Consider the following 27,148-nt stretch of genomic DNA (forward strand, 5'->3'; position numbering starts at 1 on the left):
ACAGTGACGTGAAAGACTCGCTGCCAGCTACCAAAAAGGCTTAATTGCAGTACTTGCTGCTGAGCGTGGCACAACCAGTTATTAGATTTGGGGGACAATTACTTTTTCACACGGGGCCATGTGGGTTTTGGATAACTAAAAAAATCCTTAATACATGAAATCATCCTTTAAAAGCTGCATTTTGGATTTACTCTGGTTATTTTTGTCTAATTTTCTAATTTGTTTGATAATCTGAAATATTTAAATGTGAGAAATATGCAAAAAAATAAAATACTTTTTACAGGGCTGTAAAGTATGATTTGAGATATTCTATATTCTATAGCAATTTATAATCCAGTCACACTATTAAGCATTAGTGAGGTGATGTCATTTAGAAATACACCTATGTTTACCCATCTGTCACTGTGACACCATGTACACCTATCACTGCAGTACATGGTGTTACAACCCGACTCAGAAGCTGCAACAAAAGTATGGAGACTGACACCAGAGTCTCAAAAACAATAGGTGTGATTTTAAATGATTTTAAATTACATAGGTTTACATGGATTGACGTACAATAATAAGTAGCATTTATCTAAAAAGCTCCAGCGCATTTTCGTAACTGCAGCATTATATTTGACTCTGTTTTAATTTTCAGCACAATTGCATATTCTGAAAAGACAAATAACTGAGTGGTTAAATGAACTGTGTAGAATAAATGGTTAATAAAAGCCAGAGATTTTTAGCGATAAAAACTGATCTAAAATCCTGGCTTCAGCCCAGCATGAGGACAGATGGGTTTATGCAGCCTGCTCTCTACATAAAGCAGAATCTTGTCATGGCTGAAGAAGTACAGTGATTGTTTTTTTTATAATTTAGATTCAGTTTAGTTAACAGTCACTTAATCAAATTTTACTTCTCCTGTTTTGCCCTCCATTGGGTTCAGCATCCCCTGGGGGTCTGCTGCTAGGCCCGGCGTTTTTAAATAGAGCGCCGCTGCCCTCTGGTGGATTCAAGTGGTGCTGACCACACTGGAAGCACACTAGGTACAGATGTTGATTTGGATCTTCCAGATGTTTGATTAAATTAGTCAGGGCTACGTCTACAGCGTCTTAATATCTGCCACCACTGACTCCAGAATCCAAAAATGAACCCAGTAAAATAAATGCACTACCAACCAGATTATGAGTGACACAGGCAACGATTTAAGAATATATTACGTTTCTTCATAATTCAATTCAACAGAAATTGACCCAATCGCAGAAACTTTATTGATTATATACCAGCAGCATTTCATTGCCTTCAAAAACAAAACCCCCCATGAATAATAATTTACAAGAATCTCTGTTTATTATCTGTGCCGCGCAATAGACTTCCTGCCCCATCTGTCAAGAAGAAGCCATTGCTGTAACAGACAGCGCACATTGTGTTCTGGCAATTAATGCATGGACGCAGAAAAATCTTTTCACACTTGCAGGAAACGCATGCGCATAGAGGAAACCAACTGGTTTGTGTCAAGCCGAGGCAGACGGACGTGATCGAGCCAAAAATCACCTGTATTCTGGCATTCATGGTGACACAGTGAGTACACATTTATATTTTTATAACAGCGAGAGCGTCTTAAAAACGACTGAAAGCACGACTGTTTGTGCAGTTTTTCTTCTTCTTCTTCTTCTTTTCTTTTTTGGAAAATAAGGCTGGTAGTTACAGGGTCCAGTGAGGCTGAAGCTTTCGTATCTGGATGTTCCTCCAGCAACCAGGAATATTAGAATTAATTTCTAGACAATTCGTGCACACTGTCATCCGTGCTAAAATAAAGTCATCGATCATTAAACGAACCTAGATATTAGCAGATCTGCTGCTTCTTTTTGCCTCTAAAGGGAGAGAGAATAATGTGAGTGGACGCGAAATTATCAGTATTTCTGATCATAATGATTGCATTATGTTCCTATAAATGGCTGCTTGCTGTAGGGAGACTGTTTTCCTTGTATCGTGTATCCTCCCGAGGATGCGATTGCTGCGGTCCAGGAGTAACGCCTTGTCGCTATCATTACTGCTCATCCCTCACAGACGGAGAGGGGAGATGAGGGAGAGAGAGGGGGAAACAGTGGGGCGGGGGTTGTTGCTCATCACATTGGGTTTTGTTACATTCAGCATAATCCAGCAAACCCTTGATAAAAAAAAATCCACTGGCTTCTCGAGCTGTTTGCATTCATATATTTATCTATTTCATGTCGATTGCTGTTGCATTGTGCAAAAGTTGACCTCTCGCTTGCAGATCGTGAAGTGTTCGCGCATTCCGCAAGACACGTTTATTCACCTCAGGTAGTTTCAATTTACCAAGCACGGATTTCAGCACGAGATTTCCATATCATTTAGGCTTGAGTCGCTTTTTTCCTTCTCTCAATCCTCCTTAGAGCTGCGCGCCGGCTGTCAGATCTCTAATCTCTTGCGATTTCTTGGACTGTGATGTTTTGCGTGTGATACTTCCGCTTAATGCGGTAATGATCTTCCAGTGAAACCTCTCCTACCACCATCACCACCACCCTGCTTTCCGCGCAGCTCTCTCACTGTGGTCTTCTGCTTTCAGCCCATGGGCTCAGAGCGGGAGGAGATGCGTAAGAGACAGATGCAGGTTCATCAAGAAGCAGCTGCCAGTGTCCTCCAAGCGCGCCACAGAATGGGAAACACCCCCACCAACGCCTCAAATGCCTGCTGCTTCTGCTGGTGCTGCTGCTGTAGCTGTTCCTGGTAAGGAGAAACACTCCACTGAATCCCACACAGAAGGGCTGGAGCTAGGAAAGATGTGGACCAAGGCATGCATATTGAGTGGGGAGGGTGGGGGACGTCCACACACAGATTTATACACTGATGACTTAAGTCCTCTCATTAATTACATTTTCTTAAATTTCACGGGTTCATGAGTTTTGCATGAGTTGCTAGCTGTTGTTGTGTGATGAATCCTGAACTCACTCAAAATTGGTCCAGCAGCTGTATTGGTCAGCTGTAGCTAATTTCACAGCTAATAAGACTGTGGGACTTAAGCAAGCAGCGGGCATATGGCATGCGTGTGTACAAGGAGCAAGATGTCAAATGTTGTGGCTACGTACAATTCGGGAGGGAGGGTGTCGTTTGCAGCTGTTTGGGGGCTGCACGCAGTGAAAGCAGATAGTGAAGGGGAGGTAGTTGCCTTCTTTAGCTAGTGGAGGGCTGGGCATAGGAATGCAAGGTGCTGTTGGTCCTGAGTGAGCTGCTGCTTTGAATGCCATTGTCTCCATGCATTATTCTATGTCTCTGCCACAGCCCCACTCAAGTGGATCTTGTTTTTGAGCAATTTTAGTATCTCTGTTTTGCTTTCATGTCTCCCACTGATCACCAATTGTTATTTTTACTTCCAAAACACGTGTTTTAGGCACCAAAGTGGGATCCACAAATCACTTTAGTTGCCACAGAAAGGAGTGCGCCACGCTCGAAAAACGCTGAACAACCCTGCCCAGTGAACTGCACTAAAGCGTAGCCAGACCGTACAGTGTTGTATTTTATCTACACCTAGGTAAAACTAAAGAAGAAAAGAAGAAAATCTAAAACAGAATCACAACTACAAGCACAACTACACAACTATAGCAATGCATAATAGATAGCAATAAGACTAAAAGGACAGTTCTTTTAAAAGCAATGAAATATGCACAGGAAATGAAACCGGTCTTAAAAAGAAATAAAAATATGCAGCAGTTTCCTTGAATTTCCTGTTCAAGTTAAAAACAAGAATATGACAAACAAAATACAGCACTCATGCTCTATAATAAGATGGCGAGTATGACAAAATGTGTTACATATAACCTGTCAAGAGGCATGAGGGAAGGAAGAGGTTCAGCTGATAAGCACCTGATGGAAAAAAAACACCCAAACCTTAAAGTGTTCTGGTTTCGTGACTTCACAATGCCAATGTTTATGGTTTTTGGCAATTCTATCACATAGATTTCACAGACTATAATAGCGTTTTTGTCATTTATGATAGATTAAACAGAAAAATCTACTGATGTAACACTGAGTTTATTGATTGCTGAGTAAGTGGACCAGGAAAACAACCAGTCATCACATTAATCCAGTGTTTTCACAACTCATTTCGCAACAGAGCTGCAGGATTCTCGAAATGCGATTCAGGATCCCTAGAGCTCTGCAACCAATAAGATTGTTGTATTATTAAAATAGGTATATCTACAGATAGGGACAGTACTGTGCAAAGTCTTGAGCCAGCCCTCATGTCTGTATATCTTCCTCGGAAAATGGGAATTGGGTGCATGTGTTACTGAAATATGTGCAAACATACATGGAAACACAGTATATAAGACAAAAACTGAGTTTGTACAATTTTGATGAGCTTGACAGTTATTGTTTGGTATGAACACCTTTATTCTTCAACACAGCCTGAACTATTTAGACAAGCTTCCTTGTAATTTCTTTAAGTAGTCTTCAGAATAGTTCTCCAGGTTTCTTGAAGGCCATTCAAAGCTCTTCTTTGGACGTTAGCTGCCTTTTGTTGTGTTTTCTGTCAAGATGACCCCACCCTGCTTCAGTAATGTTGTGGTCCAGGCTACTGGGAGGCCAATCCATGACTCACAGACAACCACTTTGTGTTTTTTGTTTTGTCCAGGTATGCTTTTACTGCATTAGGAGTGTGTTTGTGATCATTTTAATACTGAAAAATCAAGCCATTGCCATTCAAATGTGATGGTGGATCAAATCTGATGGTAATGTTTGGTGTTCATATTTCCATCAGCCTCGATGCCAACATCTCTGGCTGATGTTCTAAAAGAGAACTTTTGTGGAGTAGCATGAGCTTAATGTTTTTAACTCTGAAGCTATGGAAACTCTCATATGATTTTGAGCCATCACATCACATCTCTGGAGTATTTTGCTTGAAAAGTTTTAGAACGCAAATAGTGCTGAGCATAAGAGTACAAATGGTAGTGAAGGTGTATATTCAGTTTGTTATTAGGACTATTTTGTCCTCTGTAAGTGGTCCCTGCTCCCAAAAAAGCTTCCACAAACAGCAAATCATGAAGAAAGTGGTCATTACAAGTTCCCAGAGCAAAAGTTTACGCCGCCAACTGTCTTGGTTTGTCCAAACAATGATATTTAATTTGCAGAGACATAAACCAGAAAACGTTGAATCAAATAAAAATCTAATAGTTTCCGTCTGGAATAAAATGAGACGTATGTTGTAGTAACAGCTCAACAACAGATGCACCTCCCTTTTGACTCCAACCTCTCATTCATTTACCAGCAGCACCATCCACGCAGCAACCCAGAAAAACAGAAACTCAGTGGCCCCGTGACCGGCGCTGGCTCTCGTCGGATGGAGGCCTCAGGGGGGGTTAAACTTGTTTTGGAATTATCAGCTATTTGCTTTTGCTTCCTCTGAGGACAGCCAACCTGTTGTATGCAGAACGTGGTCGCGATAATTCACTCCACTGGGGATGAGTAATACGTTTTTTATTCTACATCTGTATGACTTCAATTTAATTGTTGCACAGCTTCAAACACCACATTCCCAGGTGGGATGGCTCACAATGGACTCTCACCTGAACCAATTAGCCGACAGCCAGCTGCTACTTCAGGCAGAGGGAACGTTTTAATTCCACACAGGTGAGACTCACAGGATGAGCTGGACAGTTGACACACTATACTTTTTACGCAAACGTTCCCAGTGGATCAGCCTGAACTGATGTTCTCTCATTTCAAATGAAGAAGAAACTATAGAATGCATAGTGCTCCTGCTACACTACACTGTAGGAAATCAGTGTTTGCAATAGATTTTTTGACTGCAGATTGCATGAAATTTAAAGTATTTCTGGGTTTTGATATTATCTCAGACTAGTGTCTACATATAGAGTATGTAGACACCAGCCCATTTTTAATGTGTACCATTTGGGATTGGCTTCTTAGTTTTATTTAAGGGAAGTCATGAGGCTAGACTGTATAATATTAAACCAATGGTTCCTCAAGTTTTTGATTGTTTGCTGCTGGAGAAATTTTAAAGTCCATATAATGCATTTGGTGTATGTCACTTTCCCTGTGAATGTAAAGAGTTAGCAGAGTTATAATGTAATATCGAAAGGAGTTATACAAAGAAAAACACTGCTCCTGAAAGCACACCATAAAAACGTGGCCATCACAACCATCACATTGCTTTTGGCCTCTGCATTTTGAGGCCTTAAGGTTAGTGTATTGGTCACTTTTTGGGATCCAGAAGTAACTGTATCTGGACAAGAGGGTGGAGTGTTAAGTGATCAGCTAGTTCTAGCAAGCCTGGTTACAAGGCTCTAGCTATATGTGAAAAAGAAGATTTTCACAGGACTACATAGAGTCCTGTTTGATTTGCTCCTGTGCTTGTGATTGTTGTCCTGTTGGATGAACCAAACGTGGGCCAAGCTTTAGCTGCTCAACAGATGGCCTCACATTTGACTCTAGAATACTTTTGATATGCAGGGAAGATTGCAGTCAAACCAATGAATAGTGCATAGAGTTGTGTGAAAAGTTTGGATCTACTAATAAGCGGTTTGAATGTCACAGATCCATTGTATACATTGTTTAACTGTTTTCATGATGTGAGAACCTGGCTATCTCAAAACTCTCTAACCTTGAATGACAGTAAAACTGAAGTTATTGTCTTTGACAGCCATATTCCATTGAACCAACTAACTGTTACCCTTGGCCCACTTGCTAGCTACCTCTCCCACGTTGTAAGAGACCTTTGGGTACTCTTGGATAGCTCCTTCAAATTAGAGAAACAAGTATCTACTGTGGTTAAATCCAGCTTCTATTAGCTACGTCAAATTTCTAAAGCTAAGCCTTTCCTCTCCCCCAAGGACCTTGAAAAGCTTATTCATGCATTCATTACCTCTAGACTGGACTATTGTAACTCCCTCTATTTAGGCCTCCCTCACTCCTCTCTTCACCGGTTGCAATTAATACAGAACGCTGCTGCACGCCTTTTATCGGGTGCCAGAATGCATGATCATATGACTCCAGTTTTAGCCAAGTTACACTGGCTTCCTGTGAAATTTGATTTTAAAATTCTTTTACTCACTTATAAAATCTTAAATAACACTGCCCCTAGCTATTTAACAGAACTTCTTCATTTGTATAATCCTATAAAAGCACTAAGATCTTCTAACCAGATGCTCTTAATGTAACCTAAGTCTAGGTTGAAAACCAGAGGCGATCGCGCCTTTGCTATTGCAGCTCCTAGACTGTGGAACAGCCTCCCTATTGCCATTCGCTCTTCTGAGACTGTTCAGTCTTTTAAATCTCGTTTAAAGACCCATCTTTTTACTCTGGCTTTGATGTAAGATAGTTTGATTATCATTTGGTTGGTTTCTATGTTTGTCTCATCTTGCGTTGTATTTGTCTTATTTTTATTTTCCTATTATTTATTTTCCTAATTTGTGAAGCACTTTGGTCAAAACTGTTGTTTTTAAATGTGCTATATAAATAAATTTTGATTTGATTTGATTTGAAGCCCAAAGTAAAAGGAAAAAAAATACTAGTTTAACTCGGCAAAGCTGAAGCACAAACATCTTGGATGGCTATACCTCACAGACATGACATTAGTGACATTAGTCAGATAATCTATTTTCCACAAAAGTACAACCGCGGTGCACTGCATTGACTTTTGGACAGCTGTGAATCTGCACAGCTAGGCTGCTAATGCCAGTATCCTGAACAATGAGTTTTACATATTAAAAAATACCAGATTATAAACGTATTTTTTCATGCTCTAAATTTGAGCATTTTAACACGGAAGTCTGTTGGTATTGACTCGAATATGGAGCCAGCCTCAAGTGGCCACTAGAGGAAATGCAGTTTTCGGCTCCAGAGGTTGCTACTTGCATCATCATGTAACATATTTACACAATGTCTGCTTTGAGGCTAGCTGGTACACCTGCAAACAAATTATGAGCAGTCGGCCATTATTTCTAAATTGTTTAGCCACAAGCAAAATGTTTAAAATGTTCTCTTATTGGCTGTAAGGACAAATACAGTCGTGATGCACGTCACAGCGACTGAGGAACAAATGCATTACTTTTAATTCTCATGGTAATGTCAGCACACTGCATGGCTAATGTAGCTACGGATCCCATTAGTTCTGATCGTAGGCCCAGTGTGACACAAACTCAAACAACAGCGGGTGTTTTCATGTCTCCTTAAGGGCCTCCACATGTATTTTGCCATGCATTGAATTATAACATGTATTTATTCTGTCTGATAACAAATGGTCACATTAGAAGATTTTCCAATTTTGAATGTCTAGCTCATGTCTAGGTGAAAACTGAAAACCAGTTGACAAACTGCTTTAAAAACATTCATGATCAAAGCATCAAAGCTCTCCGTGTTATTTGTCTTTCAGTTTGACTGTTAGAAACGAAGACGAAACAATACAAAGGTCCACGTTTGAGAGCAGGACGGACAAAACCACTAATTGCGAAGAAAGGTGAGAAACAGTTCAGCGATACAGAATCTGTGACATTGCTGTGGAAATTCGGTGACATGCCAACGCATCCATTATTCTTTTATTTTCCAGCCCAAAGCCTACTCTGGAAGACACTCGCTCCTGGGCGATGTCATTTGAAAGGGTGATGAAAAGTGCAGCCGGGCGAAGCTGCTTCAGGCAGTTCCTGAGAACAGAGTTCAGCGAGGAGAACATGATGTTCTGGCTCGCCTGCGAGGAGCTCAAAAAGGAGACGAACAAGACTGTGGTCGAGGAGAAAGTCCGCCAGATCTATGAGGACTTCATCTCCATCCTTTCCCCTAAAGAGGTGAGTAAATAATACTTAGAATGATCATATCTAAGTTTATCAACAGAAAATCATAAATGTGTTCTCTAGCCTTGATCTTCTCAGATATGTTATGATAAGTTATCATTTTTAAAATATCAAAACATTTTTCATAATCTGCAGATTAGCTTATTGTAAATAAATTTTGGATGGAAGAATAATCAGCTCAGTTTCTTTGTCCTAAATAGCAACCATATTATCGCATATGTTTTACTACAGTTCAAATGCTGACACTCAACACATTCTCACTCCTGAGGCGTAATATTGCAGATTGCTTTTGCTGCTTTGCAGGCAGCTTTTATGTTCCCTTTTTTTTAGCTCTAAGATCAACTTCACCAAAAGTCTCACAGTGGCTGTTTTAGGGTGTAGAGTGTATATAGAGTCGGGGTGTCAAAGTATAACAGCACTGACTACAAGTGGAGTATTATAAATATCATGTTAATGACAGGCTGCAAGAACAGTATTGTTAATAACCCACCAACAGTAGGTGTAGCAACCAGTAACATAAACCAGCCAACAGCCGTAAAAAAGGAAAAAAGACTAGCTAGAGACCACTAAACAACATATAAAAGGCATGTGAACTGACAGGTTGATGTCGCCTTACTAATTTATGGATTATGTCAAAAGAAGGCATGTAAGTAGATATTTTTGAGTCAAAAGTGGTTAAAGCAGTAATTTTACATTTTCAAGCTGGTAGCAGGAAGCCTCGTTGATATACACTCACTGGCTACTCCATTAGTTACATGTTGCTAGTACCAGGCTGGACCCCCTATGCCTTTAGAACTGCCTTCATTCATCATAGCACAGACTCAACAGGGTGCTGGAGAGATAAGATAGATAAGATAAGATAACTCTTTATTGTCATTGCACAGTCATACATAGTACAATAGTACAATGAAATTGGAAAACTGTCCTACGTCGGCACTACATATAACACAACACGACACGATATGACACATCACAACGCAACACAAACAACACAACACAGTATAATAACTTAGTAATAAAAAAGAAGAATAAGTGTATTTTTATTGCACACTGTTATTATTGCACATTAATTATTATTGCACCTTGTTATAAATATAAATATTATTATTGTTATTGTTGTTTTAAACATTGTTACCTCCCCCCTAAAAAAGTCCAGGGAGATAGCCAATCAGGTCAGCTATTTGAGGAATTAGAGGAATCATTCCTCTGAGATTTTGTTCCATAATGACACAACAGCATCAAACAGTTGCTGTATTGTATCGAGATCTGGTCAACTTGGAATCTATTGCCAAGTTAAAAAGACCAGTTTCTGATGATTTGAACACTGTGGTCATGAAGAGATGGGCGTGGTCAGCATCAGTACCCAGGTAGGCTGTGGTGTTTACACGACACTCAGTTGTTATTAAAAGACTGAAAGTGTGTGATGAAAATATCCCACACATTATTAAACCAGAAGCCTGAACCGCTGATAGAAGGCGACAGAAATCTAAATCTTTTTTTGTCCAGTCTTGGTGAGCCTGTGTGAACTGTAGTATCAGTTTCCTGTTCTTAGCGGACATCAGATCACTCGGAGTGGTCTTCAGCTGGTGTGGGCCATCTGCTTCAAGATTCAGCATGTTGTTTATTCACTCTTCTGTATATCTTTCTTATAACAAGCAGTTATTTGAGCTACTGTCGCCTTCTTGCCAGCTTAAAGCAGGCTGACCGTTCTCTGAGCTCTGGCATCAACAAGGCTTTTTCACCCAGAGACCTGAGACTCACAGGATATTTCCTCTTTTTCTCTTTTCCACTCTGCTTAAACTCTAGAGATGGTTGTGTGGAGACATCTCAGTAGATCTGCAGTTAAAATATTTAGACCAGTCCAACTGGAACATTCACTTAAATCACATTTATTCTCTATTCTGATGCTCAGTTTGAACTTCAGCAGGTCATCTCGACCACGTCGACATGCCTAAATGTGTTGAGTTGGTGCCGTGTGATTGGCTAATAAGGCATTTGCAGTAACGAGCAGTTAAACAAGCATCTCAAAGTGTCACGCAGAGTATAAAATCCTCGTGTGGAAGTTGTTTTGTCTTTTTATATGTGCATTTTTTAATCCATCATCCGTGCTATTGAACATTCTTCTGTCTCCTCGTCCTCTCCAGGTCAGTCTGGATTCACGCGTCCGAGAAGTGATAAACCGCAATATGCTTGAGCCGACCTCGCACACGTTCGACGATGCTCAGCAGCAGATCTACACGCTGATGCAGAGAGACTCGTACCCCCGCTTTATAAACTCATCTGCGTACGCAGATCTGCTGAAGAGCCTGGAGGAGTCTCAGTCTCCCTCTGAGCCATAGACTCTCCACTGCCACACAATGCTTTCTAGCGCATGCGTCCCACCCGAAGGAGTTTCGTGTTCATGTTGGAGTCCTGCTATTTAAAGAAAGACAGACGTGAAAATGAACACTACTTATCCAGCTGTAACTGCTGTTTATTTACCCACGATTAGCTTACCAAAACCTTTGGAGCAAACAAGAACAAATGCTCGGTTCAGCATCAGTTACTTGTCTAAAACATATCTATATTTTTATATACTCCCTAGCGCTTGACATTGCACTTTTCTACCTTGTTTAATGAGGGAACGCATGTATCTGTGAGCACTGCATTTGTATTTAGGTATATTGTGAGCCTTAATGCATATCCAGTTCTTGTAGAAACTAGTAGTTTTTATTTAACGGTAAAATTAAGAAGAAGGAAAGTGCCTTGGAATAAGATCTTCTACACTAGCACCTTTGGTCTAAAACGAATGGTGCGACAATGACTTCACACGTTGGTGCTTTTAGCTCTTCTCAAAGATCAAAGTTTTTACAACTTGATGAGCTGATACCCAGAAATAGATCTTGTCTTTGTGTTTGAATACTGTGATACTAGTCTATATTTAATTTAAGCAAAACAGGGAAAAACAAACTGAATACATGACCATGACCACTGATATATTTGTGTATTTAAAAAGGAATTTGTGTGAAATAACTATATGAATTCTCACATAAATAAAGCACAATCATACGTTGCTTCTCCTGTCACGTGTCATGAACATTCACAGTAGAGTCTATGCTTTCACCTCATTATGTATTGCACATGTAGTACTGTAGTTTTTGCAGTGTGTTAAGAACAGTTTTCAGAAACGACTTACACTTTATGACAGCCAACAACATATTGGCTGTCCTACTTAATCAGGTAAGAAGGCTGATGAAATCCCAGGTGCTAATATTGTATCTACAATTATGTAAACCCAAATGCAGGAGGAGAGGAATGAAAGAAAGCAGAAGAGAAACTACATGTGTTTAAATGAGAGGGGGGCAGGTGGAAAAGTGAAGGGGGATGATTTTAAATGCCTGGGATCAACCATCCAAAGCAATGAACAGCGCACGAGAGAAGTGGAAGGATAGTGGATATGCTTGACCAAGAATGCTGAATATGCAAGACAGGAGGAAAAGAAGAAGACATCAGAGAAGATTCATGGATGAGGGGAAAGAGGACATGCAGGGGGTTGGTGTGACAGAGGACGCTGGGATAGAGGGAGATGCAGGCAGATGATTCAATGTGGTGACACTAAAGGGAGGAAAAAAGAAGAAATCTGAGAAGCTGGCAGCAATAAATATTTGACCTTTTAGCTTGCCGATGTGCCTTAATTAATAATTCATCACCAGACAAGAGCTACATTAATGAAAAAGAAAAACATTTAACAACAGGCCATTTATTGTGAGAGAGTAGGTATTAAACCATGAAATGTAGCCCTAGTTGTTATAATACATACAATTCCTGCAAGAAATGGCTCGTCTCAATGAAAAGTAGCTTCACAATCAAGCAACTACTGTTAGTTACTCTACTGTAACACTGAGGGTTGTGTGTGCCTCCAGGTCAGTATGCAGCATCAGTACAGTCATGCCTCTCGCAGGCTGACGGCCCCGTTCTTATCTATGAGTAGCAGCAGGTTTCTTTTTTTTTTCTCCTTTCTTTTATTTTTTAATTAAGTAAGTCAGTGGTCCTCGAGTCCGTGTAGTCTCACTGGAGTCAAGCTCAAAGGACTCTGTTGATGTTGATCAGGTGAGCGGACACACTCGTGTTCATTCGTCGCTGATAGGAGGAAGCTGCTTTTCTATGAATCGCTTGACATCCACCATTTCCTGTAAATACACAAAAAGATGCAAAAAGCATTTCAGACGGAGCTCCACGGTCAAATGTGCCATTTTTTTTTTCTTATTCCCACCCTCACCTCTGGACATGCGCTGTGAGGTAGACCCCGGTATGACTTGAAGGTAATGTTGGCAGGATTGATGAGACCTTTCATCTTCTCTGCTGTCTGGATGCCGAATGCGTAGGGAACCAGGGGATCGGCATCCCCGTGGCACTGCAGGACATGCATGTCCTTGTTAGCACTGTTGGCAGCCGCCTGAGAATAGAACAGATTAGGATTATTTTTATTATCTGATTATGAGTGAATGTGAGCTGGCTGTGGGATATCCCGGTAGTGTAATCCAATTGAAGGAGTAGTTTGCTAAAAAAAAAAATTAATTAATTAAAAATTTGAAGCATTACATGTATATATACAGTGCTTACTAAATGTATTAGACATCATCCCCAAAGTAAAAAAAAACAACAAAAAAAACACTCATATATGTGCTTATTATTAACCGGTCCAAAAGAAAATACTTGCATTCACAACTTTATGAAGTGTCAATTATCAAAGGAAGAACTACAAATTTCAGGTGGATCTGTCTAAAAGTGTAGGTTGCACCCTCAGAAATGTTTCTACCTGAGGGAAGGATTTGTGGAGAGGAAGCCAGCAGCTGAGAGCGACCACACCGGCAAGTTTCTGTTGAGTCGTCAGAGCCGTGTAGAGAGACAACGCTCCACCCTGGGGAAAAAAAACCACACACAAAAAAAACGTCATTCTCACAAAGATACTAAACCTAACACCAACAGATTACAACTACACATCAACACAACCTCAGCTTGAAGACAGCACTTGATTAATCCACACTTGATTGATTTAAACAGTCCAGTTTTCATAGCAAAACCTAAGTGTGTGTCAGTTTTCATTGGATAAACGACTGAACAGAATTTTAAATCTATGGGATAATCCACGGGTGGGAGCTAACGGCCACATACCCAACTAAAGAATAAACAACTCCCAGTGCAAGTATGACAGCTCCAAGAAAACACAAGTAACTCGTCTAAGTCAGAACGTTTGTGACACTACAGGCCTCTCTTACAGTTAGAGGATACAAATACAAAGAATGTGGTTGTAGAGGAAACATGACAAATACACTTCTTCATTAATACACATTTGTCAGTCAAATAAAGGGAATTCACATTTACATACAAGGCTCATTTAGCAGTGTCAAAACATGAGTATGTTTGCATGATTAAAGGTTCTAGTCCTCTTTTGTTCTTTTAAAATAATTTACTTGGAAATAAATTATTTGTATTTTAAGTGCCTAAAGTACATGAAAACAGCACCTAGTTGTTTTTTGTGCTTTTCTTGCCTAAATTTAAGATGTGCCTGGACACAAAATACATCCATAATCAAGTTAATCGTTTCAGTTATTGTGCTGTTTGATACCAACTGAAAGAAACAGATTAGCAAAAAAATAGTCCTGCGCATAAGCATAAGAACAAATTGTTAAATTTTTAGTTTGTTTTTGTATAGATTACACAAACAGTTATTAAGCTTTAGATACAGTACATCTGTTTAACCTATTTTCAGTCTATGTTTGATGACTGCTGTTGTATTAACTGCTTACAGCATAATAATACACTATATAATAACTGCCTCCTACTATGGCTCCATGACTTAGTTATGTACACATTCAACTAAAAGGAGACACAAATCCCTTTGGGGTTGCATCAGGAAGGGCATCCGGTGTAAAATATCAGCCAAATCAAACATAAGGAGTGACCCAATGTGGCAACCTTGTGCATGAGGGAGCAACCAAAAGTAGCTTTAATATTTCCTTGATAAGTGCTTACTATTAACGGACCAAAATATGTGGTTTGTATGATTATACTCACCTTCCTCACTGCACATTTGCAGTTGAAAGAAAACATAACCTAGCATCAAGTGTTTTTTCAAGATTAAAGTTGTACGCAGCGACTGGTGCTGTTACTTCAGGTCAAAGGAGTACATATTTTATTAGAATTGAGTGTAGCTTTTTGTCTGCCTGGATAAATATGACTGAAAAGGAAGTGCTGTTCATATTCTTTTAGTGTTTCTCATGGCTGTGAATTTCTTTCCAACTTAACTTTAAAAATCTGTAAATATCTTGTCCTTGAAACAAAAAAAAAATGAAATGCACAACCTTTCCACGTTTTTTCTCATCAATTTGACACATTTCTCTGGTAAATCTGCTGTTTTCTTCCTATAAAATCACCAGTTTTTCTCTCAATTTTCTCTTATGTAAGTAAACTTAAAAGAAAAATAATTTTTCGCAAGATGTTACCAGCCCTCACCCAGTGTTTTTTTTTACTTTCAGTGGCAGTAATGCGCCATCATAACACTGCCTTTAAATCACACACACACAAAGGTTATATAACATATCATTCCTGCACATCCCACACTTACCTGTGAAAATCCGCCCAGGATAATCCTGTGTGAAGGTATCCCATTCTTCACTTCTTGGTCTATCAAAGCTTTAACTGAAATGAAATTAAGGAAACCCCCTATGTTTGAATGTGACTAAAGAAAAGTCCTGAAAAGGATCAAAATCCTTCTTTCAACATACTGTTCTCTGACGCTCTCTTAATTCCAGCCTCGTCTTCATTTGCATTCGGGCTCAGCCCATAGATATCAAACCTGTAGAAAGGGAGCAGATACATGTGAGGCTCATCCAACATGAGACAGCCACACTCTCAATTGAAAAATGTTCCTTAACTGTGAGGCTTACCAAGAAGGCATGTTCATCCTCATGTTCAAAGTAACAGGCATGATGGGACTGTAATCAAAGGAAAAGAGTAACATTATGGCTTGCCCTAACTGCCCTACATGTGTCAACAGGTTTATACATTTTCACAGCCTTTAATACGGCATTCAAGTCTACATAAAGCGCTTACGGACTTTCTAAAACTTTCCCAAAACCTGCTTTTCCTGTTATAATTGCTCTATATACTTACGCATGTGGACAGATGTATTTCACATGTGGTATCCTGATGCCTGCGAAAGCTTCTGCCCAGCCATGTCTGTCATTTTGGACACAGTTATAGTTAAGGTGAAAGCAAAAGTGTCTTGGGTCCTAATGAACACCAATATTACACACAAGAAGTAAACAAATCTCTCTACATACCCAGTGTCGCCAAGGCCATGCAGAAATATAACCTGTCAAAACAAACAACACCTATTCGCACATGCTGGTACAAACTAGGCTCTTTATTGTCTAATAACAGCTTCTTTTTTCACTAACATGTGAATGACCTGTGTCGCCTTGTTAACTCACCGCTGCAGTGGCTTTACGGGCAGCAGGCACAATGGCAGGTAAGGGCGCTGACATGTTATTGCCGCACATGCAGCGCTGAGGCAGCTGTTATGTCGGGAGAAGTTAGCTGTTCTTAGCTAATAACGGTGCCCCCCCTTTGTTGTCAATCCGTGTCGAGATTTGTCCAACTCTGCCGTTCAAATATAAAACAGCTGAAGGACAAAATACCGACCGACCATGGAGGTCAAAGTATCGCTGCCCCCTGCCCCTGCTGGCAGTCGTGAATTTCTTCTTGGAAGTTGAAATGTGATGTTAAAAACAACCACACCGACGGTTAGGGTTCTACTCGCTAAAGACAGGCACGCTTCGTAGTCCCGCCCCCTCCGCGTTTTGATTAGATGTCGTTAGCGGCCCGATTACAAATGCACATCAGCCATTGGGTGAGCGAAATGTCGATGAGCGCCTCTTTGAGGGCTGTTAAATCCTCCACAGCACACTTCTGTATTTGAAAATTACAGACAATGTGACTGCACAGCTGAAGAAATACAATTCAAAATTTTATAAATAATAATAATAAAAAAAGAAGAACCTTTACATATTTAAACATAAGCTACTTCCAAGAACAATGATGATCTGCAGAGCTGTGGTAACTAGATTGGATTGTTCCAGAAAACATCTAAAAGAGCCCATACAGATCTGGAAAAAAAAATGTTTTTGAGCGATGAAACCGAGGTGAATTTGTACCAGGATGATCACAACCCAAAGTGTACCACATTATCTGTCAAGAATGGTGGGGGCAGTGTAATGGTGTGGATATGTATGGCTGCCAGTGGAAATGGATCACTAGTGTTTATTGATGATGTAACTGCTGATAGAAGCAGCAGGATGAATTATGAAGTGTACAAATACTCCCTTCGCAGATTCAGCCAAATGCCGCAAAAGTGATTACTGATGAACCAAAGCAAGCTACAAAGGCAACTCAAGAGTTTTTGTTTAGGTTTGGGTTTTAAGCAAAGAATACTCTTCGATAGTCAAGTCAGTCAACTGATCTCAACCCAACAGAGCATGCTTTTTGGCTATGAAATGGAAAAACTGGATGCAGAAACATCCACAAACAAGTAGCAACTGAAAGTGGCTCTACATGTTTGACTTGGAAGACTTTTTTCACACTGGATGCTATTCCTGATGCAATCCCAAGGAAATTTTTTCCTCCTCCCCAAGTCATTTTTCACTTTTTAGTCGTTGCACATATTGATTGTTTGATTTAAAATCCACAGTGGTGGTGTGCAGAGACAATACTACGGGAAAGGTTGTAAAAAAAAAATAATAATGGTGAATGTTGAATGTTGAATATTAGTAAGAATTCTAGCAACGTTTGGCCTTTGCTTGGGACATTTTCAAAATATGTTAATTAATGTTGTGAGCCAGACCATTTTGGCTGTTTTCTAAATAACAAAAATTGCATATTAACACGGATTACTTTGGAAAACAGGAGCGCCAAACCCCTTTCTTTTATTTTGAAACGTAACAGCGTCAACGAGAAATACTTCCGCTGCCGTCTTTGTCACGTGACCTCTATGCCCTTGGTTTGCTAGCTTTGACATGTGAGCGACCGAAACATGTCTTTCCCTAAGAAACCAGGCGGTAAAGCACTGGATGTTTTGCAGAACCTCCCGCGGATAACATTAGCGAACCTACGGCCTGAACCAGGAGCCCGGCAAACTGTAAGTTTTAATCTCTCGTAAATTTTGTAGCTATCTGTGGCTAACGCAGCTAATGTCAGCTAAAGTAATCCAGCGGAGATAGTTGTTCTATGTGCAAGCAAGAGGAGATGGTCCTAAATGGTCCTGTGTCGCAGGAGAAACGCCGGGGCAGAGGGCAGTATGGTGGCAACAGGAGCGGCAGAGGACACAAAGGAGAGCGGCAGAGAGGGAACCGACCTCGGCTGGGCTTCGAGGGGGGGCAGACTCCCTTTTACCTGGCCATACCAAAATACGGATTCAATGAAGGGCACAGGTAAAAGCGTCAAATGCCTTTTATCTGTGAAGCTAACCGATGAATGCTTGCTTGAGTAAGAGGCACGCCGAATTTGCATAAATGGCAGATGCACTTGGTTGCCATCAAGCTCGGATCAGAAAACAAAGCTTTATTTATAACCTGTTTTATCTGTCACTCAGTCAGTACACCTTATCTACACAGCACTACCCACACTGATATCTTAATACCAGCATCAGAGTCATGCTGTGAAGCTGGACTGCCATTTGTGAGTGCACACCTGGAGTGACAGGTCTGCCACTGGCACCTTGTTCTGTTCATAGATGAGAGCACAGACTCCACTGAAGAACATCAGGCCCTCATGCCACATACATGGAGTCTGACAGCCAGAAATGTGCCTGAGCACCCTGCAGGAGGTCATTTTGTAGAGCATGGGCAATGCTGCTCCTCTCCTTCTTGCTCAAAAGATCAAATACTGCCCCATGTAATGTCCCATCCCCTTGTATGTCCTCCACAGTTTTGAAGGGAGGAGATATAAGGAGACTGTGGCGGGTGGCAGAGGAAACCTTCTCGCGATGTCACTTGCATATCTGTCACCTTGGAAGAGCTGGACTACCTGTGCAGCCTGAATGGACTGCAGTTACCATCTCATGCTGCCAGTAGCAATAAACAAAAGTTAGTCATGAGGGATAAGGAGAGAGCAAAGATGCAGGTGCACCTCGAATGAATTCACAGCGGTTTCCCCTTCCTAACTGGACAGATTGATATCCCTGAAGTTTAACTCAGTTTGTGTTACGCTGCTATGATTGATCGAGCGTTCCCATCATTTTTCTGAGCAGTGCATATTGATTTGTACTTCTTCTTCCTCCTCAGTCGCCGTCCGCAGTACCACCCTCTGACGCTAAAACGGCTGCAGTACCTGATCGATCTGGGACGAGTCGACCCGACTCAGCCTATAGACCTGACTCAGCTCGTCAATGCCAGAGGAGTCACAATCCAGCCCCTGAAGCGCGACTATGGAGTCCAGCTTGTTGACGAGGTTTTTGATCTGTTCATCTGTTTCATAGAGATCAAATTAGGAAGCTTGATTTTTCATCACAGCTGATTTTAAAATCATTTAACAATCATCTGAGGACAAACAGCTACTTCCTGGCGTATTTAGTGTCAACACAAAAACAAGACTTGAGAGACGTGATTATTGAGGTCAAATAAATTATGAATGCTATGCTACAAACACCAAAGGATCTCCTTTCCATGGAAATTGAAAGTAAAAGGTTTCTTAATGGATAACCTTTTCATTTCCTTTATCTGTTTTATGAGCAGAACATCTTAAATATTGATGAGGAAAACACACAAATGTATTTTCTCTGTCATCAGTAGAGCCTGTGAGCTGAAGACTTTATGCATAGCCGCTGCAAGACAAAGAAAACAATTTAAACAGCTTATAGTTTGACCAGCAAAGGTTTTATTCTGTAAGAATGGCTTTAAAATCACTGTGAGGTTATCTAATTGGTTAGAACTGAAGAATTTCAGTAGACATACCAGTAGGTGGCACCACATGACAGTGTTGTCACTGTGACAGTAACAGATTAAGATGCTGGTCTTGACTCCTCAGTATTTTTATTTAGTTTATTATTTTAGCCAGTTCTGACTAAAGCTCATGTGTTTGTCCTGTTCCAGGGCGCTGAGATTTTTGCTGCAAAAATCAACATTGAGGTTCAGAGAGCGACTGAAGGAGCCATAGCTGCTATTGAAAGGAACGGAGGGGTCATCACAACCAGTTTCTATGATCCCATAAGTCTCGGTAACTCATTAATGACTGATCTTATCCACTTATCCAAGTCGTTGTATTTTATTTTTAAATATTTTTTTAAGATAAAAGGCCTGAAAATGTGCTCTCACTTTTTGCAGATATCCTCATCAAGCCCGTCCCGTTTTTTGTCCGCGGGCAGCCGATTCCAAAGCGAATGTTGCCCGGGGAGAATATGCTCCCTTATTACACAAGTGCTGACAACCGGGGTTATTTGGCAGACCCGGACAAAATCCAGCAGGCCCGGCTAGCTCTGGCACAGAAGTATGGTTACATTCTGCCAGATATTTCAAAGGATGAACTGTATCACATGCTGGCCATGAGGAAGGATATACGACAGATCTTCTTTGGCCTTTCTCCAGGCTGGGTTGTTAACATGCCTGAGAAGAAGATCCTGAAACCAACTGATGAAAAACTGCTGAAATATTACAGCTCGTAGGTGTTAGGAGAAAAATGCTGTTTATGTACAGGGAGCTGGGGGTGTTGAAAGCGTTTTCATTTTGTATGGAAAACTGTAGTCTGTGTGTTGCCATTAAACTTTATGTTGAAAAATACATTTTTCACTGTATTGTCTTTTATTAATACAGTTAAATTAGTCGATTTTATGCCACAAACCGTATGATGAGTACTACTCGGTGGCCAACATCTGACGGCCTCATGTCCAAGCACGACCGTGGCCCGTGCTGCATGATGGAAGGAACGTGAACTGTAACAGGTGAGGGGGAAATAAGGAAAATAAGATAACTCAAAGAATGAAAACAGGAAACAGATGCCTGGTGATGTGTGTTACTTGTGAAATGGGTTGCCTAGGCCCTAGAAGGGGAGTTTGAAATTAGTCACAGGCAGCTGTATCCTGGTGTGGACGTTCAAAAGATCCCTCCCCCTCCCCCTGTTTTGGAACACAATCACAGGCAAAAAACATACATACAACCTTGCCTCTGTATGCTTTGGAGACATGAAAGCTGAATCAAGACATCATTCATATCTAATAAAACTCAATGCATCCTGATGAGATTTCTATTTTGCCCCCTGTTCGCACTCTATAAATTAAGCCTGTGCCGGAGTGTAACCTCACTGGTTGCGGCTTCATCGCATCTCTCCTGAGCTCGCTATTACGCTCGTGTTTATTTTTTTGGAGTTGAAATGGCACACTCCCTATAAATAACTTGGTATTTTGCACAGATATTGTCTTGAGGGAGGCTGCCATAGAATTTGTGCTGTTATAAAAACACTTTATCAAAGGAAGCATATGCCTGTGCGTGTGTGCACCACCACGAGCTTTGTGTTTGTCTTAAACCCACCCCCCACCCCCATTGCCACCTTACTAAATGCAGGCAGATCTTAATTATGCAAGAATAGAAAAAGGGATGCAAAGTTTTCGTTAAGCGTTTAAAAAAATATCATTTTTCAGGTGAGCTTCAGTTAAATAGTAAATTTTTACCCCGCGAGCCAAAGGTTTCACTTTGATGACTTTCCTTGTGGTTCCCTGAGTGTTTTCCTGAATCCTCAAGTATCCAATACGGCCGGTGGATACATACACAGCCGGCCCTGCCAGGAAAACCTGCCCAAATCCTTAAAGCATAATACTTTAAATAAATCACGCCACAGGAAAGAAACAGCACAATCATTGTTTATGGCAGAACTACAGCTCTTATCTTCAAAGCAGCAGATCCTTTTGAATTTGTATCAGGTCTCAGACGAGCAACAGAGAGAAAAGGAGCGAGCTAAACAATTTTTTTTTTGTTATGTGCAAAGAGGCACAAACATCGGCCCTGTGAGCGTGTGGCTGCCTGAAGGTTTGCACAGAACAATGACAAAGTGGAATCAAGTATTTTCCTCAATCAGCTGGCTAAAAAGATTTGTTTCAGACGGGCGTTTTGTGTCTGGTTTCTGCTCCAAATAATCTAATGTCTGAGTCTAACCAGTTCACACTGTTTAATTAAACATTCAGACATTGTTGTCGGCGCTGAGCACGGCACATCGATTTGATTATCTGCTGCCTTGAATGAGCCGTTTAAGACAGACGCTGTGTATGGCTGTGTCTCGCAAGTCTCAGGCCAGTTTCAGATAATAATCAGGGCTAATTACAGTTAAATGCACGACTCCTTCTCCGCTGTGTGCCGGGCACAGGTGTGAGGCGGAGGTCTGGGATCAAGTTTGGTTTCAAACCGTGGGACAGAGGACATCCAATGTCCAAAGCTCAGCTCTCTGGAAAGTAAAAGATGTCAACTCAGTTGTGCAAATAAGGCTCTTATCAGTGTAGGATACAATTCCTAATTTACAAAGAATGGAGCTGCTTCTGCGGCGAGATCATAGCTTTGCCTCATTAGCCAGTCTCAGTCTGAGCAGCTCTGAATGACAGACAAATGAAATGAAGTTAGAAAGCAGTTTAAGGAGGAAGGAGATAGACAGAGGAATTGGAGGCTGTGATTTAATACTGTGAACACAAGAGCACTGTTTAATTTACTCATTAGTGATTTTTTCTTACAATTAGTCACTTAGTGCAGAAAATAAAATAAGATTCAAAAATGCCACACACACACACACACACACACAAGTCAACTGACAAGCAGAAGGCCTTTAAAAAGGCTTCCTCTAAAACATTAAATAATTTCCTCCTTTGCACTTTTTACAAGACAGTTTGTCCCATAAAAAATTATATTACTGGATTTTTATTCATGCTATTTGTGCTTTTGCCGTACTCTCAGTTACACGGTGATGTGCATGTCCTCTTTCATTAAAATCTTCACATTTCTAGATGCTGAAATGGCACTTTTTCTCCTTTTTTGGCACACTTGGGCGATAAAGTCTGCAGTTGCTACTTAAAGTAGTGCAGAAGTGCAGAAGTTCTTCGTCTTCCGTGGCCTCGCCTGGGCTCCCGAGTTTGTCTGAGCTGTGTTTGAAGTCTGGATGAGCTCTGCTTGTTATCTCTGCTCAGAGGTGGGGGCATCATTGTGCTCTGTTAATGAGGCCACATTAAGCCTGTCTACACCAGGGGGCATGTAATCCTCTCAGCTAGCTTGACGTTGGGCCGGCCGGGCAGGGCGCTGTTTACACGGGGAGTGTGGAAGCTGACGCTCGGGAATCTGCAGGCCTCATCTGCTGTTGAATTTGCTCAAATGATTGAGAAGTGAAGCTGGAGGCGGGGGAACCAGACCACTGCATAGAATGGTGTCTGAGACTTGACAGAGTATATCTCAAGCTGGCCTGCTGTGCCCATACAATACTTCAACAATGCAATATAGCTTCTCGCCGCGAAGATCACGGTCACCTGAGACAACACCATCATATCCTCTTCACACCTTCCAGCTATAAAACAATGCAGCTCTTTATGAATGAGGCACTGTAAGGAAAGTCAATGGGATGACAGTGAAGCCGAGGCAGAATACAGTGCTGCAGTGTCAGAGGTCAAGACACGGGCCTCCTGCATTGCACCTCTGTGGCTTTGATCAGATTTGTCCTTTGGACAGAAGCCTGAAGAAAGCGTCTCCATGTCAGCAAACTTAAATGACTTGATATCCATAGTACAAGAAGAACATGGGTGTTGGAGCACCTTCAGAGACGGAAAACTAGAGCCCACAAGCAGAAAATCACAAAACCAGAACCAATTGAGTGCATGCTCCACATATAGTAAATATCCAACCAAGGCATCATCCAGCGTTTCCAAGAGCCTGCTGACCTGTCCCTTCATAAGGTAGCCCTCTGGTATTCCTACAGGTCCTGACTGCACAGCTCTACCTGTGCCAGCCTGATCATCACTGATCCACAGTGGAGAAGGAGAGGAGTGTCCCATATATGAGTTCTGTCCAATACAATGGCACATTGTGATCAGAAAGCCACAGAGAACAATCCCTATTCAGAAAGCATAGTGCCCATTCAGTGGCAGCTCACTGCTTGTTTGGCTATGAAACAATGCACTGATACCCTACTGTCACCTCATAGATTAGGATTCATTAATAAGGCCAAACATAAAGGACTTTTAACATGTTTTCAAACATTTTTCAGCAAAGGAAAGCCCTGCTGGTGGTGGGGTTTGGAGTGGGTTATACAATAAAAGGAATATAGAATCTATTCACTTTAAACTCACACACATACACTCGTTTTCATATCTTAGTGAGGTCATCTCATTGACATAATGCTTTCCCTAGCTGCTTACCCTAACCCTAAAGATGAAAAATGAATGCATAATCCTAACCCTCAGCCTAAACCTAACCATCACCTAACTGTAACCCTGACACTAAAACCCCATTTTGAGCCTCAAAAAATGCCTTCAAACTCGTGAGGACGGGCACTTTGTCCCCATAAGTAACTGTTGGACCCCACAAGTATAGTAGTCCGTCTTATCATCCACACACACACAGAGCTTGAGACCCAGGGGAAAAAAGTATTTTGATTTTGATTTTTTTCAGATAAATCAAGTGTTGGGATGGTAAAAAAAACACATTACAAAAACAAAATTGTTTTTAACTCATTTTATTTAAATTTTACAACATGTGCACTTCAGTGCACAAGGGGAGTTCATTGATCACGAATGTGAAACTAACAAAATTCAAGAGCTATTTAAGAAAATTAAATGCTCCACTGAAATTTTTGTAAGTAGGATATTAAAACTTATTTATATAACAATATCATAAAAATGTAGATCATGGGTCAACTTAGAAGTCACTGACACTTCACTAGCTGTAAGCCATTGGATCAGGAACAAGTGATTGCACTGGGCTTTCTATTTCACAAAAGTCTATTCATTTATGATATCTGAGGAAGTACTGTGATTTTTTTTATTTGGAGACACAAAGGAACATTTGGCACTTCCCACATCTCACATATGTTTTACTGTTGCACCCAACCATTCTACAACTGAAATGCCTTGGACTGTTAACCATTTCAGGCAAGTGGAGTGAACCATATTTTGTTACACTCTCATCTGGTTGGGGTTTCCTTTTCTTGATTTTTGGAGAGAACTCTTCATTACTGGTATTATTCATGTCTTGTTCACATGTTTGTCCCTGGTTTCTCAGCCAAGAGGAGCTTGAACTCCAGATACTGTGAGTTCTTGTCGCACATTGAGATCATTGACAACTTTCAGCAAAGACGTGATCTTGAAACAATCAGGTGTCATGGATTCAGCTATAATTGCGACTCTTGTTTTTTTTTTTACTTTACTGGAAAACATTTCTGCATTTTACCCATATTTTATTTTTAACTCAAAATCAAAAATTCCAGATTCTCCTACATGTTGGTTTTGGACCAGATAGGACGACAGATTTCAGGTGGCCCTGTGTCTTTCTCTATTACATCTGCCACTGCATCTTGATAATCTTCGTGTGGCTCCTCCTGGGTTCTCACCCTCTCTGGCTCACATGACTCTCATCTTCTGAAAAATCTATGTTTGAATCTCCCTCAATTATTCTGTTAAGAATTCTCTCTGCCTTTGTCAAAGAGTTGTACACTAGGAAAAGGTGAAATAAATATAAGTACAAAGTCCCGACGTGCACCAGAGTACACATTAATAAATTAGTCATTTCCTCTGTGAAACTAAATAAGCTTAATTCTTAAAAACCCCTCAAATTATTTACTAGATGTTTATTTTTGAAAATTAATCAAAATCTGATTTAAAATAAACATTTTAAATGTAAATATCTATCTTTCTTTCTTCCATAAAATGTGCTTGTGGGCATCCCAGTCATTTTGAAAAGGTGGGAAAAAGACAATTGGCAAGGCCACACCCCCACACATGTGATATCATTTTAAAGGTACTGTTGTCCTCTCTAAGAAACATCAGGACTTAGAAGAGTGGCAAGCAGAGTATGAGAGGTACAAGCAAAAACTAAATGTGTACTACAGTGCAAAAAAATTAATTACTGGGTCTCAGGAGGCTAATATTTTGCCCTCTCAGTTCGCGCTGATAGTCAGCCGAAACTAACATTATTGTATTCACGCTGCGCCATTCAAGGTAATTGATTAAATCCATTAGCGCATTTCACAGCGCGTTGGAGCATGCGTCCCGCTCTACCCTCGCGGATGTGGATTCAACCTATAATTCTGACAAGCTGTGAAACAAGGACACCCCCACCTCCCCCACCACCAAATCACCAGTTATTCTGACGAGTAATTCGACTTTAAATCTGACATATAACCTCCACATTTGTCATGGGTTTTTTTTTTAAAAGTTTTTTTTATTGGTTTCTTTACCAAAGCTAGATACCAGCTTATCAGTTTTGACTCTTAGTTTTATATTTGGTCGCCAATAGTGGGAACACGGTTGAAACAACTCACCTTAATCACGTCTATTATTGAGTTTGCCTGCATGACACATTATTGATTTTCTTAAAGATCTCCATTTCACCTGATTGACTGCGACGCTAAAACAAAGTCCAAAACAAAAGCAAATAAAAACCTCCTATTACGGGCTCATTCCGAGGCTCACTGGAAAGCCCTTTAAAGTGGGGACTTGTGTTTTCTCCAATATGTGTATTCTAGCAGAACTCGCCTTAAGATCAGTGCAAACCCTTGTGTATTAACCCTCTGTACTTTAAACAGCACCGTAGAACATTTACACTTTAAAGTTGCGCGTAAGTGACTCTGCTGAAGAGATAATGCAGAGCAGGTGCAGGTCTCACGGATGCACAGTATATTGCAGACTCAAAGTTGCAACTGTCTGCATAATGCACATATTGTCTGTCTAATGTATGCCGTCAGTTGCAAAGGCAGACATTCGTGGAAACCGTAAAGGGGAAGCTAGCACCTGTAATGTCATCCAATTGCATTACAGAGGGAGCGCCAGCCTTCCCGGGTTTCTGGGCTGGTCATTTCTATTCATTTAAAGTCACTTTTATCCCAATGTGCTTGTAAATGACTGCTGCTATCACTATAATGTCATTGCGTGGACTTAATTGGTGGCTATATCCTTTTGTGTGTGTTATTGTAAAGAAACTGCGGTCCTGACAGTTTTCTTCGTTTACAAACTGTATAAAGTGTGAAGGAAAGCCTTAATATTCGCAGCAAATTAAATAAAATCTGTTCGTGTGTGTGTGTTGGAATTAAATTAGGATAAAACTTTGTGAAGAAGCTGGCACAGA

General features: G+C 40.7%; 3 protein-coding genes across 4 annotated transcripts; 2 read left to right on the top strand and 1 right to left on the bottom strand.

Annotated features, from left to right (window-relative positions):
• The first annotated feature begins 1,391 nt into the window (after window positions 1-1,391).
• LOC146511543 (regulator of G-protein signaling 20-like) lies at window positions 1,392-11,863 on the top strand. Of its 2 annotated transcripts, XM_085172905.1 has the most exons (5): window positions 1,392-1,563; window positions 2,573-2,733; window positions 8,396-8,479; window positions 8,570-8,804; window positions 10,955-11,863. In XM_085172905.1, exons 2-5 carry the CDS (start codon window positions 2,576-2,578, stop codon window positions 11,147-11,149), a joined length of 672 nt encoding a protein of 223 aa, XP_085029031.1. In that variant the 5' UTR covers window positions 1,392-1,563; window positions 2,573-2,575; the 3' UTR covers window positions 11,150-11,863. The 2 variants fall into 2 exon arrangements, with proteins under 2 accessions (XP_085029031.1, XP_085029032.1); XM_085172906.1 differs by lacking the exon at window positions 1,392-1,563 and having other exon boundaries at window positions 2,621-5,631.
• A 670-nt stretch (window positions 11,864-12,533) lies between these two features.
• On the bottom strand, window positions 12,534-16,646 carry LOC146511544 (acyl-protein thioesterase 1-like). The gene is made up of 9 exons (XM_085172904.1): window positions 16,286-16,646; window positions 16,136-16,167; window positions 15,966-16,031; window positions 15,740-15,787; window positions 15,578-15,648; window positions 15,418-15,491; window positions 13,609-13,710; window positions 13,069-13,245; window positions 12,534-12,979 (listed from the first exon to the last, which is right to left on the bottom strand). Exons 1-9 carry the CDS (start codon window positions 16,352-16,354, stop codon window positions 12,920-12,922), a joined length of 699 nt encoding a protein of 232 aa, XP_085029030.1. The 5' UTR covers window positions 16,355-16,646; the 3' UTR covers window positions 12,534-12,919.
• A 1,160-nt stretch (window positions 16,647-17,806) lies between these two features.
• mrpl15 (mitochondrial ribosomal protein L15) lies at window positions 17,807-20,623 on the top strand. The gene is made up of 5 exons (XM_085172903.1): window positions 17,807-17,988; window positions 18,123-18,280; window positions 19,133-19,298; window positions 19,940-20,063; window positions 20,171-20,623. The coding sequence occupies exons 1-5, from the start codon at window positions 17,884-17,886 to the stop codon at window positions 20,506-20,508; spliced, it is 891 nt and encodes a 296-aa protein (XP_085029029.1). The 5' UTR covers window positions 17,807-17,883; the 3' UTR covers window positions 20,509-20,623.
• Window positions 20,624-27,148: the final 6,525 nt, after the last annotated feature.

This window comes from Neolamprologus multifasciatus, chromosome 9 (genome assembly GCF_963576455.1).
Source record: "Neolamprologus multifasciatus chromosome 9, fNeoMul1.2, whole genome shotgun sequence".
In the NCBI taxonomy this organism is placed as follows: domain Eukaryota; kingdom Metazoa; phylum Chordata; class Actinopteri; order Cichliformes; family Cichlidae; genus Neolamprologus; species Neolamprologus multifasciatus.